The following is an 18,050-nucleotide window of genomic DNA, read 5'->3' as shown; positions in this document are numbered from 1 at the left end:
ATCTAGTTCGGTAAACGCTGAGCGTATTTTGCCTAAATCAAAAAAAGACTAATAAATCTATAATAGATTTCTCATAGATGGCGTTACGACTAAAAAGTCGTTGAAAGACCAAGCACAAAGACACGACGCAAGCACATAGACAAATTCGTGAGGTCCGTTGGTTCGTTCCGTGGCTTAGTTGGTATAGCGTCTGGCACGGTATGCAAGAAGACGTCGGTTCGAATCCGACCGGATCGAAGGAATTTTTTCTGAGTGTTTTTTCCTGATCTTTGTATTAATAATTATAACAAACTAGTCATTCCACAAAAAATCATTGAATATCAATTCAATAAAAATTTAATTAAGACTAATAAAGTTGAATGTCGTGAAAAATTAGCTTTTACGTTTAGTCATAAAAATGTTTGCGAATAAATGGTAGAAAAGTTAAGTGATTTATAAATATTTGTTAGTTAAAATGCATTACACAGCATTACATACATTTATGTCACTTTTGACTTTATTTCAGGTAGTATTTGTGCGTGTCTTTTTCACCAATATTTAAAAGTTCTCCAAAATTAAGAATTCATTTTTATTTAAACTCTCGTCAAGTGACTTTGATCATTCTTTCCTTGGACTCTTCTTATGACATTATTAATATAATACTCCACAAAGTACCAGGGCCCCAATTCTGCTATTTTTTCTTGAAAGCACTGGTCATTGTAAGTTCATAGACTCCACTAAGTGTAATTGCAATTATGACAATATTTGTTATTCTGATAAAGTCTAGTTACTGTGGCAGTTGAGTAGAACAGAGTGTCAGTGGAATGAAATTCATTCATTAATTCAATCACTAATTATCGATGTTGCCTTACTAAACCTACCATGGTGATTACTATGCAAATTACTATTATTATTTAGAAGCAGTAGAGCTTCTATACCTAAACTGCCATCTTACCTATTCCGGTTTTGAAAGGTGAGGGTGCTGGTGAAATTATAGGCACATGGGACTTGTCAACTTATGTCTCAGGGTGACTTGGTGGGATCAGAAATTTGGTTTTCAAATAACATGTATTTTTATATGGTTATGAATAGAAAGGTCGAACACACAGAAAAATTTTCGTCGACCCGGTGGGACATTTTCCCGGGACCATGCTGCACCGTAGAATTGCTTTAACCGTCTGAGCCACGGGTACCGAATCGGCAAAATTCTACTGTGTTTTTATTTATTTATTTGCACATAACAACTTGACTAACGTTACAGGCAAAACCTAATTCGTTAGAGCAGGCACATAAATACAATAATTTAAGAACCATAACATATTATATGTAAGGCAACCTTTTTGAATTCACTCAAGGTGCAATTAAATAAATCAATTGTATCAGCTACTAGATAGAGAGAAGCGAGGGCACGCGTGAATGGCGTCCGTGACCGCGCGCGCGGTACCGCTAGCAGTGGCATCGGCCGCCTCCGCCCCGTGTACTTGTCAGTTATAGATCTTTGTTCGGAATTAGTCGCCGTTAAAACGAAACGAAATTTTTTGTCCGTGTTCTCGATCTTAGTATTCATAACCTTACTGCACACTACTACTAACAAAACTAGTGGAGTGATTTCCCAAAAAAAAAAATCAATAAATGTCTTTTTATGTCAAATAATTAGCAGGTCATCGACCTGCCATTGATCAGTATACCAAAAAATTGCAATGGCAAATGAACTTTTAGCAGAATACCAAACGTACAAAACCCTGCCATTGACTCTATCGACTCACAACCGGCAGAATTAGGGCCCTGGTCTTAAACTTAATATTTTACTATTTAACTTAGTATTTTAAAAAGTTCGGTACCCAAATTGGTCTCACCAAGAATAGAGCCCTCCGCATCGCTAAGCGCTGGATCAACGAGATCAAGTCGTGATTGAAACATAAATATACGAGTGTATTCGACATTTTACTTAAGAGTCGAAACTACCTCAGCTTGAATTCAAATTTTATCCTACAAGAATACGGTTGTAACATGAATTAGGTCGAGCGACAGGGACACTGGCTTCACTTCAGAATTAATTTTATTACAAATGTAATTAAATCCATTTGAAAAATGCATATCGTGTAGTATACGTGTTATAGTTCAGTTGATATAAAAAAAAAATCATTGGTACCTGTTAAAGTACCTATTGAATACAGCGGTTTTCTTGTAAAATTTATGTAAGCAGGTTTGTGATTTTTTTTATATCGTGAAAACTTTTACGAATCGTGTTTTCACACTGTATGGTAATCAGTGTATATCAATTTTACTATTTTTTTTTTCCCAAAGCGATTGATTCAACAGTTTCACTGTTGTGCGGAATCAACCAAAGCCATTTGAGGTTGTATACACTCTTAGACTCAATTTATATTAGCGGAACGACACGGAAGCGAATATTTGTAACGATATTGTACATAGCATAATGAACATTAACGGTCAATTGTGTGTACGTGCAAACTAGATACGGTCCAAAAATCACGTTCCGCGACTTCAGCGGAATTCTCGCGCATTCGCAAGAATTCCGCAGCTGTCATCGGCGGCGCCGGAAGCAGCGGGAAGTGGTGCGACGGCAGGCGCAGGTGACGTCAAACGTCGACGAAAACGAAATACTACCGCCTGAAGACGCGGTCGCTGGAATACTATCGCATTCGCGGGAAATCTCGAGCATTCCAGTGACGCTACCATTTCATTCCGTTCCGCCGCAATGTAAATTGAGCCTTGAGAGCAAGCTAACACTAAGTAAAATTATATCAGATATTACTTCAGGTCCGTTACCCAAGTTCGTCCTAGATAACCAGCCAGTTAAGTGAAGCTTGTAATGTCTACACGTGATTGAAACACTAGGTGCGTAATATCAGCGGTCGGATGCAACCGTAAAACAAAGCGTTCCACGCCTACCTTGCAAGCGTATATACATTGCGCTAGCAGATAACAGATACGGCTCCAGGGTCTTAAGAGGTGGGTCCACTGACAAGGGCAACAATCGTCAATTTGAAGACAACTGATATTAACACGTAATGAATATTGTCTAACTCATATTATATTCTTTAACTTGATAATAACTGCAATAGTTAAGTTTTAAAAGTTATTCTAAAGAATTATAACTAATAAATTCGTCTATGGAATAACTCGTCATTACGATTACCATAAAATTGATTAATCAGTTCTGCTCCTAATTGATGCTTGTACCTCTAAAATGACACCCTCTAAGCCCTTATTATAATTTTATATAGTTGCCGCAACTGTCACACGAGGTAGTCGTCGAACTTCTTTAGCCTTCGCTACGAGTGTCGCGACGGTCGCCTTTCTTGCGTGCCTTCCATTGTTTCGGGACTAAACCGGACCCTGGATTGCGACCCACTGGATGCGTCTCTGGCCGAAACATACGAACTGTCCGTTTCACTGGTTAAACTATCTGGAGGTGTAGGATTTGTCGGAGTACCGCCCCCAGAACTACCGCCAGATGCGCTAGATTTTTTATTGTATTTTTTAAGACTTGATCTTAGTTTGGTCGGTGCTAGTTCCAAGCCTAAATTCCCTGGTCTTTCGACTTCTTGGGGTTCTCTATAGTAATCTCTAGGTAAGGAGTAGTCATTTTTCCTAGGGAACTCTCCTTTTGGTCTATAATCTTCTCTACGGTCTTTATATTTCTCAGATCGATACTGTCTTGAAGGAGAGAATTCTTCCGCGTGGGAATTCGACGCTGATGAATTCGAAGGTGTTCTTCTGTGCGCTAAAAATGTCGGCCTGTAATCTGGCGTAGGTTCTCGATATTCGAAAGAACATTCGTCATATCCACAGTAAGGATGTTTAACAACATAATCGGCAGTTCTGTCGTAAGTATAAGGTTCGGTGCGGTAGTAATAATCTCTATCTTGTGAAGGCGAAGGTTGGAAGTTTTCTCTGTAGTTATGATATAGGTCATGTAGTTGAGGAGATGCGAGGTGATCGGAGGTAGAAGAGGACGTACGTCTAGGAGAGGGAGTAGGGGGCTGTGTTGACGTGTAGTTGGTGCCTAAACCGGAGGTCCCGGACAGAGGTTGTGCTGAGTGACCATACCCTGAAGACGACGAGGGATGTGCGTAGTGAGTTGGGGAGTCTGTGAATCTGATTGGCTTTTGTTCTATTGCTTGTAGGCTCGAAATCTGTAAATTTAAAAACAAATTATTTTTACGTGACTCTTGTATCAGACAGAGAAAGCAAATTTTAGGAGCTGTTGTAATGTGGTTGAGTTAATTACGGGTGATCCAGTGATGGCGTTGAGAGGCGCGCGCAGGTGCCTCGTAGCCCCGTGATATGTGTTGTGCGCGTAGCCGTAGCCTTCGTACAGCGTAGGGCCCATGGGCTCCTGTTCGACCTCCGATCTGGAAATATGAATATTCTATTTTAAGTAAACTCTTTGTTTGATTTTTTCTACTTTATTAATCTCAACAAGTGGTGATGAGACCTACGATGGTATGTATTTGCCTAAAAAAATGCCTATTCATCTAGCTCTTACACTAAGTTGTGGCAAAAATACATAAGTATTGAGTACTAAAATTAAATATGATATTTGTTAATAGATAAAATACCTCGGTCATTCTCAGATTGCTGTTTCCGTGGCAAGTTTTATTATTTTATTGTGAAATATTATTTAAAAATTATACTATAATATATATATACTTGAATGTTTTGAATAATTGAACTTGAGATTAGATAGTGAACACTAATCCGAGAATTCCCGATCTATTATTAGGAATAGCATATTAATATTTATTGTATCTGTGAATATTCACAACACTGACGAAATACTTTCTTAGATTTGCTACACACTATCTGTATTAGTTGATGTAGCGTGAGAAGAAGTTGCTATAAACGCATATTATGTGAACATATACCCGTTACTAATGTATGGTATTATTTTCTGGGGAAACTCAATCGATGCTGTTAAAACATTCACAATACAAAAACGGTGTTTGCGTATAACCTATAGTAAACCTAGTGATTATTCCCTCAAAACTCTGTACAAAGAAAAGGGTTTTCTGACGTTAGCAGGAATATACATTTTAGAAGTATGCCTCTTTGTACGTAATCACAGTAATTTTTTTTAACTAAAATATCCACTGTGCACTCCGTTAACGTAATGAACAAGGACCGTCTTGCACTCCCTGTAATAAAAAGCACGATCTTTGACCACAGCACTTATGTAACGGCAATCAGATTTTATAACAGAATCCCGATTGACATTATATATATAATACTTAAATGGTAATCAATTCAAGGCTCATTCAAAGAAATGGCTAATTGATAATGTTTTCTATAATCTAAGTGAGTTTTATAGTATATCTTAATTGAATTTCAATGACTGTAATTTTAAGACATTGTACGCCCGACTTGGTTAAGAACTGCGAAACAAATGTATGCATACATAACTCTTAATCTACCAGTTCATACAATAAATGTTTCCGATTTTTGATTTCTCATAAACGGCGCTAAGGCTAAAAAGTAGTTAAAAACCAGATAGCAGGATCCGACAACAAGCACATGGAAAAATACGTGAGATCCGCTGGTTCGTTCTGTGGCTTAGATGGCATTAGTCTGACACGGTTTGCCTAGAAGACGTCGGTTCGAATCCGGCCGGATCGAAGGAATTTTTTCTGAGTGTTCGATCTTTGTATTAATAATTATAACAAACTAGTGGAGTAATTTAACAAAAAAAAAATGGAATAGCATGCTGGTAAAACATCCTGACATTCAATAAAACATTTAATTCACAACACTACTAAACATTAACAAATTGTACGCAACTTTAAGAAATTAATGTCATAGTTATATGCCACCACAGGGATTCGAAGGTAAGATCAATTGAGCAGCAACCCTTCCCCCCCCACCCCAACCCCATGAAATTGTAGCAGATGCTTAGAAGGTTGTTAATTGGAGAAGTGAAATATGCTCGGTGTCTAGTTTACAACTGACATTTATTCAAAATCACCCCCACCCTTAATACAAAATTTGGACAAATGCATAGTACATCCTAAACATTATTAAGTTCAGAGACAGAGCGGACCTATGTCTGTGCCTCTCGCTGTCTCACGTAAAACGGCGCCGAGCGCACGTGTTGGATGAGTGCAATAAAATAATTACCTATGCGGCTGTAGTGTGGGATGCAAGGGGCTGACGTTTGAGACGCGTACGTCGTATCCGGCTGCCACACCACCAAGCAAAGCCGCCATGTTGTACAACACAAGCTCGATTATACCGGGCTTTTTATACTTGTAACCTGCAAACATTTATGCGTTTATAATAAAGAACCTTATGAAATATCAATTACCTAGGAGCATCAAGCTGTGGAATGACCTGCCTGAGTCGATCAGACGAGCAAAGACTATTGAGTCATTTAAAATCCTAGTTAAGGCTCATTACCTTAAATTATAAATTCTACTCTGCTGTCTTATTTATTGGTTTTTTTTTCTTTTTTTTTTCCCCCTCTTCTGTGGTGATAATATATTTATTTGTATGTATTATATTAGTATTTAAGTATTTATGTAATTTATATGTTAGTAGATATTTATTATTTATTTCATTCATATATTATGATGTTTAATAATAATATCATATTTATTGCGCCCTCTATTATTATTACTACTTTTAGTTTATCCTATCACCCCAAGGTTGCCTGGCAGAGATTGCTATTTAGCAATAAGGCCGCCTGTTGTACACTGTATTTTTGATTGTTTTGTATTTTTGCTTGTTTATTGTGCAATAAAGAATATTGAATTGAATTGAAGCGCTTTCTGCCTGCGCAAGAATAGGATAGTTTCTTTCGACGACTACGACTATAGTATTAACGGTATTTAAATTTCCAGTAAAACAAAAACCGGTTGCCGTTATAATAATAATTATGTCAAGGTAAATTATTTACCACCTATTTTTTTAGATTAACTATGATGCTCCAGTATCAAGTTCCAAGTATTTATTTACCACCAGTAGAAAATATGATATTCCCTTTTTCTAAAAAAGTTAGCTATGGAAATCTACGACCCCATTTTACCTACCAGAGAACCACTATTTGCAGTTGTTTAAGAGTTAAATGTAGAATCCTATAAAATGAACCTTCAGAGCCCTTCTTACGAGCGGTTTTGTAAAAAATAATTATTTTGAATATTGTCATGCAAAATGATTTAGTAATGAAAATAAAGAAGGTTCTTATTTTCTCTCACTAGAGGTCACTAGTGGCGATGAATATCGAAAAATCCAGTACAAAGATCTATAATTAAAACGTAGGAGAATTTCGACAACTAGGTAACTTGACCTGTAGCTCAGTTGGTTAGAGCAGCGCTACGGTACAGCATGGTCATCGGTTCAAGTCCCATCGAGTCGAAGAAATTTTTCTGTATTCGATCTTCGTATTAACAATCATATCAAAAACTAGGAGTTATTTCACAAAAAACATCTCAATAATAAAATTAAAAATTTACCATCAACACTATAGAGTGTGGGCATAGGTATTGTGTATCTGTTGGCGCTGGTGAGCGGGAACTCGGGCCCCCAGTCATCCGGGCTGAAGTCTGTGTAAGGAAAACAACCTATGTCAATGAAACATAGGCGTTAGTGCGATTTTGGCGACAGGTACTTGTGTGAAATGCACTTTTGTTCTTAATATATTTTGAATTAAATATTTCGCTCATACAGACAATTATCGTTCAGTATTTTTTCAAATTGGAGCCAATGTACCACAAAATATTATGGTATAGATCATAAGCCTCCTAAAAAGATTGCCACATCTTCTGGGAAGGCCGTCAGTGGACTTCGGCTTAGGTTCTTTGTGTAATATTGGCAACTAGTCCCTCTACTCACTGTCGATTTTACTCAGCGTTCAAAAACAAACATTCTCTATTGATCGTCGCATGTATACCTTCCTTATACAGGGTGGAAATTTATAGATGGGTCACAGCAAGCGCAGCTACCTTAACCGTCATTGCTACAGGAAAACGGTCTAAGAAGACTGGCCATGAATTTTGAAGATATTTCGATGAGCGTTCTTTTTTTTTTTTAAAGCAGCAAGATAAAATACATTTTTTAATAGCTGGACAATGGACAGTCTGTCCATGTCCTTTTTCTGTAGCTAGATGGTGAAGGTAGCTGCGTTTGCAGTGACCCATCTCAAATTTCCACCCTGCATAAAGAAGGTAGGCATATATCAATGGAGAACGTTTGCTGCCCTTGTAGACTCGGCATTGCACATCTGCACACTGTATATGAATATTGGAATATATGTATATGAAAACCGATAGAACTATTTTAACACGACGTACAATCGGATAGTACAGCAAGCCACACATTGACGGATCTTGTTCCGTACTGGAGGCTATATACGAACAAAAGTATAAAGCTCTATGTATTATCGACTGTGCAACTCAAAATTCACAGAGCAACGAAAGTGAGGAGAAAGACGATCTGTGAGATATGAACGATAAAAGTACCAGAGAATGAGGCCTAAGTACAGTTTGTGTATCTTTTTTTTGACAAAAGTGAACTTCAACAGAACAAACAGCAACCGAATAAAAATAGTTAAACGTAAAAAAAAAACAATGACATGAAATATTAGAGGTACATTTCATGGATATACACAAGAACTTGGTGGACTATAGATATGGACATGCTAAAAAGAATGTGCATAAAAAAGTGTAAAGAATATACCATAAACAAATTCAGAAGATATGTGAAATTTCAAAAATACTTATCCATGCTTTTTCGTTCTAATCATTTAAAAAATCTTCTGAATTAGTTTACGAAAAATACATGCATTATTTATAACAAAATAAATTCAATACTTGATAAGTCAATGTAGAACATTTTGGTGTGTTCACAATGTTTTTTTTTATAAAAGTGCTGGTACACTGACAAAATTGATATATTTTTATATCTATAGTGAGTTTTATAGGTGATAAATATATGAAAGTCAGTATGTATACATACCACCTTTACAATACCAAAATCTTCTACGCTACAAATAAACTATACATGCCAAACAGTTCATTCATTGTAGAAAACAAAAAAGCAAACAAAATATAACCAGATTCTATATACTTACATGTGCTTTGACTTCAAAACAAACACTTGAAACTTTCGCAACTACGTCAAAGATTTTTAATTAAAAAATAATAAATAAAAACCTTTTGCCCGATTAGATGTAGTTGTAGTGAATAAAGCGGAAGCGAATTTTAATTCTTTTTTTTTTAAACCGTCACCCATTTTTTGTCTACGGTTTTTTCAACGCTCTGACTTCTTGTTTAATTAATGGGGTATAGTTAGTGTCTATTGATTAGTAAATCCCATGTTAAAAAAATACACCAATGTCGATTTTATGGAAAAGGTTTATTTAATATATAAAAAGTCGAGTTATATAAGAGAACCAGATCACCGAAGAATTTTTTCAGTTGGTTTTTTTACAATTGCAGAGTTTTGGGTATGTTGCTCTGCGCAGAGCCTCTGTCCACCACCACGGTATGTTACTGCGTTACAGCGATTTTTTGTACTATCATAAAATTGTTATATACTAGGTTTTGGAAGTCTATGTGATGCAAGCTGGGTGTTTTTTTTTCTAAGAATTGGAATAAGCATTTCCTCGATTGCTGTTGCGTACATTTTGACACTCGTCAAAAGTCGAAAATTGTCACTAACTGATCGTACGATTAAAAGAAAAAAGTATTATTTCTGAACCGGAATCAAAATTATAATCTAATATTTTTTAAATAATAAATATTCGACAACATACGTTGTTCTGATTCCAAAGTAAACTAAAGTACTCGTGTTTTGAAAATCAGAAACGACGACGGAACCACAAACACCCCCGAGACAATCAGAAAAGTTAGTTTTTCTACATGGATCCGGTCGGAAATTGAACTCGAGACCTCAGAGACGGCGACATCATGCAAACCGGTGTGCTGGCCAATCAATTGTCTTCAATGTTAAGATTCGCGAATTAGCGTTGAGTTAGATTTTTTTACGACTCATCGCCCCGGGGCATATCCTCCAAGTTTCTGACTTTCTCTAATCGTGAATATACGTTGATATTTATCTATAAAAAATGACAATAGCAATCGCATTCAGTTGTCAATGTCATACCATTGTAAAGTGTCAAAGTAAATGATTACGATAGTCATATACGGAGTAGAGTAATTGGTTATCAAATAGACTTCCAAAAGCACACGTTTTAAACATTAGAAGAACGCCATTGTAAACATTTGAAAGCGTGCCGGATACGTGGTGAAAATAAGCGATATTCTAACCAAAAGTAAGTACAACAAATACATATATTTACTTATAACGTACGTAATATAGCATATACTATGAACTGCTAAGCATGCATAGCTTTAAAACTAAACAAATCTGGCTGGAAGCAAACAAATGCTTACAATTTACAAAATAAAAAGTGTCAAAATGTCAAACGGATACAAAATAGTACATCAAAATATAGTGTTTCAAAAATGCTACTAGTACATTTCGAAAGAATTTTCCTTAAGCTTTAAATATCAGGTCGAAGGACTGGCTGAAGCGAGAATTTAATGTGACGTAAGAGGCAACAATCATGTCTCCTCTACATTCCCTATGTATACGATTATTTTTTAAATTCTAACAACCTCTCAGGTCATTATTTCTAATATAGCTTTTGTTCCACGACTTTTTACAAAATATAACAAATTTACGAAAAATAAACTTTCAAGTTTTTGTTGTACAATGTGACATTTTTAGATCCATATCTGGTAGCAAGGTAGTAAGTTCAAACGTGCAAGCGTCCTAAACGAACGTCACACGCGTTACTGAGTTTTGAATTATCACCGTTCAGAACGATTTTAAATATTTTTATTTTTGTATGAAAGTAAAAGGTGACAAATTATTAAGTCACAAACAATACTTGTTGTCAAATGTCACAAATCACCCTTTAGTCTATGTTTTTGAATAAAGACGGTATAATTGTATTTATTGTGCTTGGAAATTTCTATCGAAACGTACTTCATACACTAAAAATATCTACTTTAACACACACGACATTTGCTTGAGTAGTAAGTATCACACAACTTAAAAATAAACAAATAAAACGTACATTTTTTACAATCAAATCCAAAGTGACACAACAACTTAAAATGTACCCCTTTAACGAAAAAAATTGTGACATGGTCAATACACAGAGCATTTAGAGAAATTGGCATTCAATTTTGTATTTTTATCCGTTTTTTTTATTATTTATTAATCGAATACCACTTTCCCTAAATGGCTGAGTGTAATTATAAATGCTGGTTAGAACACGATTTTATTGTCATTATTAATTCTCAATTTTAAAACTCGAATTGGCATGTTTTACTCGAGGAACCTTAGGTCCGTATTAATAAATCTTACTAAAGTCAACCTTTATTAATTAAAAACACTTAAGAGCACGTCGACGTTTACTTATTGAGTCTAAGCGTCATTTGGGAGATCAGAATTTCAGCATATTAATCATAGATCAAGACATTAGGTCCTAATTAGTGTTGCAACGAATACCATATTCGGCCTAATTAATGCGGGTACGAAAATAAGCAAACCACTTATTAACTAAAGTTATAATTAATTATAATATAATTATAATATAATTATAATCATTTATAACAGTTAAGATTTTATGGACATTTTGTTATGGATTTGATTTAATTTGACTTAAATTAATTTATTTTAAAATTTTGACATGTATTATTTATTATTTTTGTTATGCTGAGCTATCTGTGACTAAAGTTGTACCTTAGTTTCTTAATAGATGATAATAAGTAGTACCAAGTCAGTAGTAGAATATAAGTACTAACATAGTTTTAAGTCTGTACTAACATTTTATGGATCATTGTTGTTCCAAATAAAGAACTATTATTATAATTATTATTATTATAATAATAAATAATTCTGTGCAATGAAACTAAAAAGGCTATTCAATGTTTATGTTTTATATTTTAATTGTTTATTTCACAAGTTTCATAACTTAAAAAAAATAATTTTAATTTGATACTTAGCAGATTTTGTTACGAGTTTATTTAGTCATGACTAAACTACTTTATTGGGTAGTTTTAATTTGACCCTTTTTCAATTTCGTAGAAAAATAACTAAGTTATGTTACATTTCCTTTGGGCGAAAATTTGTGCTTTGTCGAACTTACAATGTATGTTCAACATTATGATAATTTACTATATTTTTAACAGACTTCAAAAAAAGGAGGAGGTTCTCAATTCCGACTGCTTTTTTTTCTATTTATGTTACGCGATACCATTTGTTAACCGATCTTGATGATTCTTTTTTGTGTGGCTCCATTTAAGTTTGAAGAAAATATTCCAGCTCTGAGGATGGCAAACTAGGGAATGAATGGCTTTTGAGGTCGGTTGTATAGTACTCCGTACTGATTTCTTACCCTGGTTTAGGTATTCGGCCGAATAGCAAAAAAAAAACAGGCCAAATAAGCCGAATAGTTACCGAATATTCGTTGCAACTCTAGTACTAATCAATCAAGTGCAGCGTCTTGGTTACTTGAAATGGTATTATCCAAGACGGCGATGATTATACTTAGTGTATGTACATATGAATACAGGAGAACTTGAGGTGCGTTGCGAGATCTGAGTACACACGCTGATACGCAATAATGAACTCAAAAGCTGTTTATTAATACGGGCCTTTAGAACAAAATCAAATAGAGCGCAATTGTGCTAAGCAACTGATGCAAAATAGAGACAGCGCAGGTCTTTATCGACCATAAATTTCTTAAAATATTCACTTATTTATAAGATACTTAATGTAAAAATATTTACAAATGCGTCGGTACTTTGTTTAAAAAAACCGCGATATGCAATAAGTAGCATCACGTAATCACAGTTGTTTTAAAAGCCTCCATTAGTCATGTAAATTATATCAAAATAGATAAATAAGGCAACAGGATTTCAAGTTATACCAATTGACAGTGGTTCAAATTTCTGACAGTCTGTGGGATTTATCATGCAAGAAAATCTCACAATGCATCAGTTGACAGCTATGAAGGAACGAGGATTTGAACATTGTTGAAATGCATTGTTTGTATTACACGCATTACTTTAATTTAAAAAAAGAAAGCATTGAAATTGCAAGCATTATAATAATAATGATGTACTTGACAATCAAATCAATTATTATTAGGCTTTAACGGTGGCATTGATTGTTTCCGATTAAGTGTTGTTGTGTAATTTATTACAGTATATGACAGGAATAAAATTTTTGACAAACAGTAGGAACATTTATCAAGCAGTTAGCGGGCTTGAAAATGAAATTAACTCAAGAGCATCCAGAACGGAACCAATTAAGAAAAGCATTACTTGTCAAAAATTATGAAAACATTAAAAAAATACATGTAATTTTTCATTTGCGTTTTTTGTATGGTTTTTCAATGTCCAAATCATCATTCTTTAATATAATAAATACTAAATTATACTTACAAGGGTAAAGCAGATTGTCCTGAGAGGTTCCTTTAGCGGCATCAACAATGAAAAAAATATTTATCAATTCCTTTATTTCAAACTCAATTATCGTTTTTGGAGATTACAATGAATTTAGGTTTTCATAAATATTCGAAAGAAAAAGGAAAAGCGATCTCTGTTAACTATTTTATACAGTTTATTCTACGGTGAATGGTAGATTTGGTTTCACATTCGGCCTAGTAGTAGAGATTACAATTTTAGTTAAAATTCACGAGTTTTTAAACTTACATTTACTTCATTGTAATCTCACAAAAATCTGGCAAGATCCTATATGTCAGTCAATAACTGAATCAAAAGTCATTCTCTAAAATCAATTTTTCTAAAAGTTACATCTAGAAAAAATATTAAATTACAAGCTAATTTAAACTAAGACTTGATTTACTGAGATAAATGCATGTTAAAAATAACTAACGAACCGAAATCTCATGAAGAAATATTTTAGACTCTAAAATGTCCATTGTCATCAGTACCTACCTCTACCACGAGTGGCAGTTGTCGCTAACGACCGCGAAAATTACTTCGCAATTTTGTATGGCAAATTATGTAGCGCCCCAAGCGGTCACAAGAAGAAACAACATTTTGTGTACAAATATTTTACGCGATCTCTAGCGATAACTGTCACTGTAGTCTTATGGTAGAGGCAATGATTTTTTTGTAAGGGCGCCTTCAAATCAGGCGACTGTAAAAGCGCCGCAGTGAATTAAGACTGTATTTTTTTTATTATGTATGTTACATGATAACTCCGGCTGATCTGTGAACCGATTTTGATAATTCTTTTTTTGTCGGAAAGAGGGTAGGTACCTCAACAGTGGTCCCCATTCAAATTTGAAGAAAATATTTCACCTCTAAGGGTGGCAAAGTAGCGGATGAATCCGGTTTCGTGCATTTTCTGGTAACCGATTTCAACAAAATTTGGTAAATAGATGTCATGATGATTCCACGAGCTTTTGAGGTTGGTTTTTAGTACTTTGTACTGAGATTATTAGTTCACGGTCCGAAATGTCAGAGGGATCATTTTATATCTAGGTGCACAAGCGACATCCGCAGTGGGTCAGCGTTTTCTAGATCTATATAGTCTCGGATTCGGAACGTATACTAATCTGACTGCGACTGCCAAAGGGGAGTGCGCATGTCACGACAGCAGCGTTACAACTAAATATTGTATGAAAATTAGAATTGGTGCAGTTTCACAGCGTCACAGTGGCGCCTGAATCTAATTTGAAAGCGCCCTATAATTCCGTGTATCAAGCATTGATGCATTGTAGTTTTTTCTCCACGAGATTCGGGTTGAAAATTGTCGTTTATATGAAAAACTGAAAACCGATATGTAACTTTATGTAAAATAAAATTGATTAATAAATATTTAGCAATCCGTCAGACTTGGAATCGTCATAATGCTGCGACAATCTACTATCTACTATATGCTATAGTTACATAAGTATCCGTTCTTTGCCAAACATTTAACGCGAGAAATATAGACAAAGAATCAGTCGTTTTCGATTCGATTATCGAGCATATCGCATGTTACTCGATTTAAATTAAATAACAATCGACATTTCGTTTTAATTCATATTCATTCGATTTCCCTCCCATTATGACGATTCCAAAAAAAAAAAAAATTTAGCACCATTTTGTAAAACAAAAAGTAATAAACACTGGACTGTGAATTAACAGTACGTCTACCTAAACCTAAAAATAAGTCTTTTTTATTTTTTTCATTTAACTTATTGACTAAAGCTTAGCTAGAAAATCCTCCGTACTTCGTGTAAGTAGTATATTTACAGGAGTAGAAGAGGAGTCAGACGTTGCTCCAGGTTTCAAAAGGCCAATTCATTTCTCTGTACAAACACCTAAGGCTCAATTTACATTGCCGCAGAACGTAATGGAAGCGATTTTTTGGAACTATAGTAGCATAACGTAAAAATAGATATGAGCCAAAAAACTGGTCGCCCATCTTTGGGAGAATAGTCGCGTAGTCTCGGCATTTTGGATTAATTCATTCATTTCCAATTACAAGAATGCATGTAGTTTCATAGTTTACCATGCAGTGGATCATGTTAAAGCCCTTGTAGACTGAGCAGCAAATTAGAGATGTGTAACTTTGATGTGTCTAGCCAAATTCGATGTAGAATAAATGTCAACAAACAAAAATATACGATTTTTAGGGTTTTCACCTCAAAACAGTTTCAGTTACCATGTTTGAATGTTCTTCCACGAAATTCGATAACACTAATCTTGAAATCATGTCTTGTGATTGTTTTTAACCGACTTCAAAATAGGAGGAGGTTCTCTATTCGACTGTATTTTTTTGTGTATGTTACGCGATTACTGACGCATTTGTGAATAGATTTTGACGATTCTTTCTTTGTTGGAAAGAGGGTACTTCAGTATTGGTCCCAGTTAAGTTTGAATAGAATATTCCACTTCTAAGGGTCGCAAACTATGGTATGAATCCGGTTTCGTACACTTTTCGGAAACAGATTTGAATAAAACTTGGCAAATAGATGTAATTCCACGAACTTTTGAGGTCGGTTTTTTTTATAAAAAAGTCATTTTAGTAACATTTTCAAATCACCTAAAAATAACAAAAATCACCAGTAATTAATTTTATAAATTGTGTCATCCCTAATGTTTTTTTTAATTGAAGGGAGAGATTGCAAACATTTGAGTTCGAGAAGTAATTCAAATGCAGAATCGGAAACAGAAGCTGGTGCAATATGTGGTAAATTAATATATTTTTCATCTATCATTACCTACTATCTAGCAGTACATATTGATAGATACAAAAATTTAATTACGTTGTTCATAGCTCATACGTACCAATAGGTACTTTGCATTCTTTATAATAATTGGCTAGGTAAGTATTACTTCTACATAATGCCCTACTTATCTATTTAAATTCCAATTAGGCGAGCAGACAGTGGGCAGTAAGTCTTAAATAATGAGCATTGAGAAAAAAATCTTATCTCAAATGTTTGCATTACTTTCAAAAAACGAACACGGAAAGTTTGTCTTATAAGGACCGTGCGACTTCTTTCCGGCCAAGGCCTGCAAATACGCAAAAGAAAAACTCATACAGACAACTGCTCAGTATTCGTAATTGCGAGAATTGAAAATGCCTACCTGCACCGCTTTCTTTATTAAAAAAAATAAAAAAGCGGTAAAATAACTAAAGTGATTTGGTATTCTTTTCATTTTTTCTTTTTTATGCTTTTGTCGCGAAAATGAGTTCTAATCGTAGCGAGGAATAACGAAAATACAATAATAGATACACATACAACCACATTATCAGAAGTTCAGCAGACTACTATTTAATATTTTTTCACTTCTTCTATTAGAGATATATCTTCTTTTCTTTAGTCTTTTATTATTTTCTCACATTGCTTGAGAAAAGCACTGTACATGCCTCGGCGGGAACGGGGATTGCTTGACTCGTATTAATACAACGCCTCGTTAGCGCTCGTCCTTGCAACTCATATTGATCCAGCAATCACACTCTGCAATAATGTACTATTTTCTATGTTTGTCGTTGGCTGCCTAGTAACGTTTCGTTGTTACACATTCTACATCGAAATTAGCTATATCATGGATCCAACCGAGGCGTCCGGATGTGTCATAGGACACGTCCGACTGTAAGCCGCGACATAATCAAGCAGGGCACTTTGGGTTTATCGTACAAAACGCGTCCACAGACTTTTGTAAGCATAAGAAATGTCTAATTTAACAGCGGTGCTTATTAAAACCTGGAGCATTTCGGTGGCCACGGAGTTGTTTAAACGTTTAGGGTAAATTGCAATCGAAATGCGCAATTAGGAATGTGTTAGTAATTTAAAATGATATGTCTCAATATGGCAACGTCTTTGTACAATTTGTTTTTCTTGATAGTTTTCACAGGGTTCTTTTTTGCGGTCCGATTTTGGCAACATCAGCGGTAAATGCAATACGTCATTTTGTTTATCGAGTGCAAATAAACATGGTATTTGCTGGTTGACAATTTGTCGTAGCAGTCAAGTCGGTTTATATAGAGATCGACATTTATGCATTATTCTTTTGAATAACGTAAGTCGGTCTATCCGTAGCTGTCATAAATGAAAACTGTACATTTGCCACGTACTATATAATATAATTGACAGTATAATATCGGAACCGCCGTTTTGTTTCTCAAAGTGATACGTTTAAAAGTACAAGTCGGAATAAAAACGTAAAGAACTAATCATCACTAACACGACTAACTTAACTAAACGGCCGACGGAAGGCCGGTCGAATCGCTAGTCGTCGCCGAGCAACTCCGTGGTCTCCGAGCTGAAATGGCCGGCGACGGCCAGGAGGCCGAAGCTGTTGGAGCGCAGCGTCTTGAGGAAGTTCCGCTTGAGCTCGTGGCTGCCCTTCCGCTTGGCCTTGTCGGGCGCGCCGGGCAGATCGAAGACCGTGTCGTAGTGGTGCAGGTCGTCGGTCGAGGCGAAGGGGCACAGCAGGAACCGGTTGCGGCGCGGCTCGGTCTCGTCGAGCAGGTCGTCGTGGCTGCCGCTGCGCTTCTTGGCCAGGTCG

General features: G+C 35.5%; 1 protein-coding gene across 1 annotated transcript in view; it reads right to left on the bottom strand.

Moving 5' to 3' along the window:
- Positions 1-2,336: 2,336 nt before the first annotated feature.
- The window catches only part of LOC113238350 (mitogen-activated protein kinase kinase kinase 10), a 75,281-nt gene continuing 59,567 nt past the window's right edge, over positions 2,337-18,050 (bottom strand). Inside the window, exons 9-13 of the mRNA XM_026475191.1 lie at positions 17,782-18,037; positions 7,455-7,544; positions 6,121-6,256; positions 4,238-4,361; positions 2,337-4,142 (exon numbers count right to left, since the gene is read on the bottom strand). Coding sequence (XP_026330976.1) covers positions 3,279-4,142; positions 4,238-4,361; positions 6,121-6,256; positions 7,455-7,544; positions 17,782-18,037 — 1,470 coding nt within the window. The 3' untranslated portion in view covers positions 2,337-3,278. The remainder of the gene's footprint in view (positions 4,143-4,237; positions 4,362-6,120; positions 6,257-7,454; positions 7,545-17,781; positions 18,038-18,050) is intronic.

This window comes from Hyposmocoma kahamanoa, unplaced genomic scaffold (assembly GCF_003589595.1).
Source record: "Hyposmocoma kahamanoa isolate Upper Pololo Valley unplaced genomic scaffold, ASM358959v1 95, whole genome shotgun sequence".
Lineage (NCBI taxonomy): Eukaryota > Metazoa > Arthropoda > Insecta > Lepidoptera > Cosmopterigidae > Hyposmocoma > Hyposmocoma kahamanoa.
This window is presented reverse-complemented; position numbering and strand designations above follow the sequence as displayed.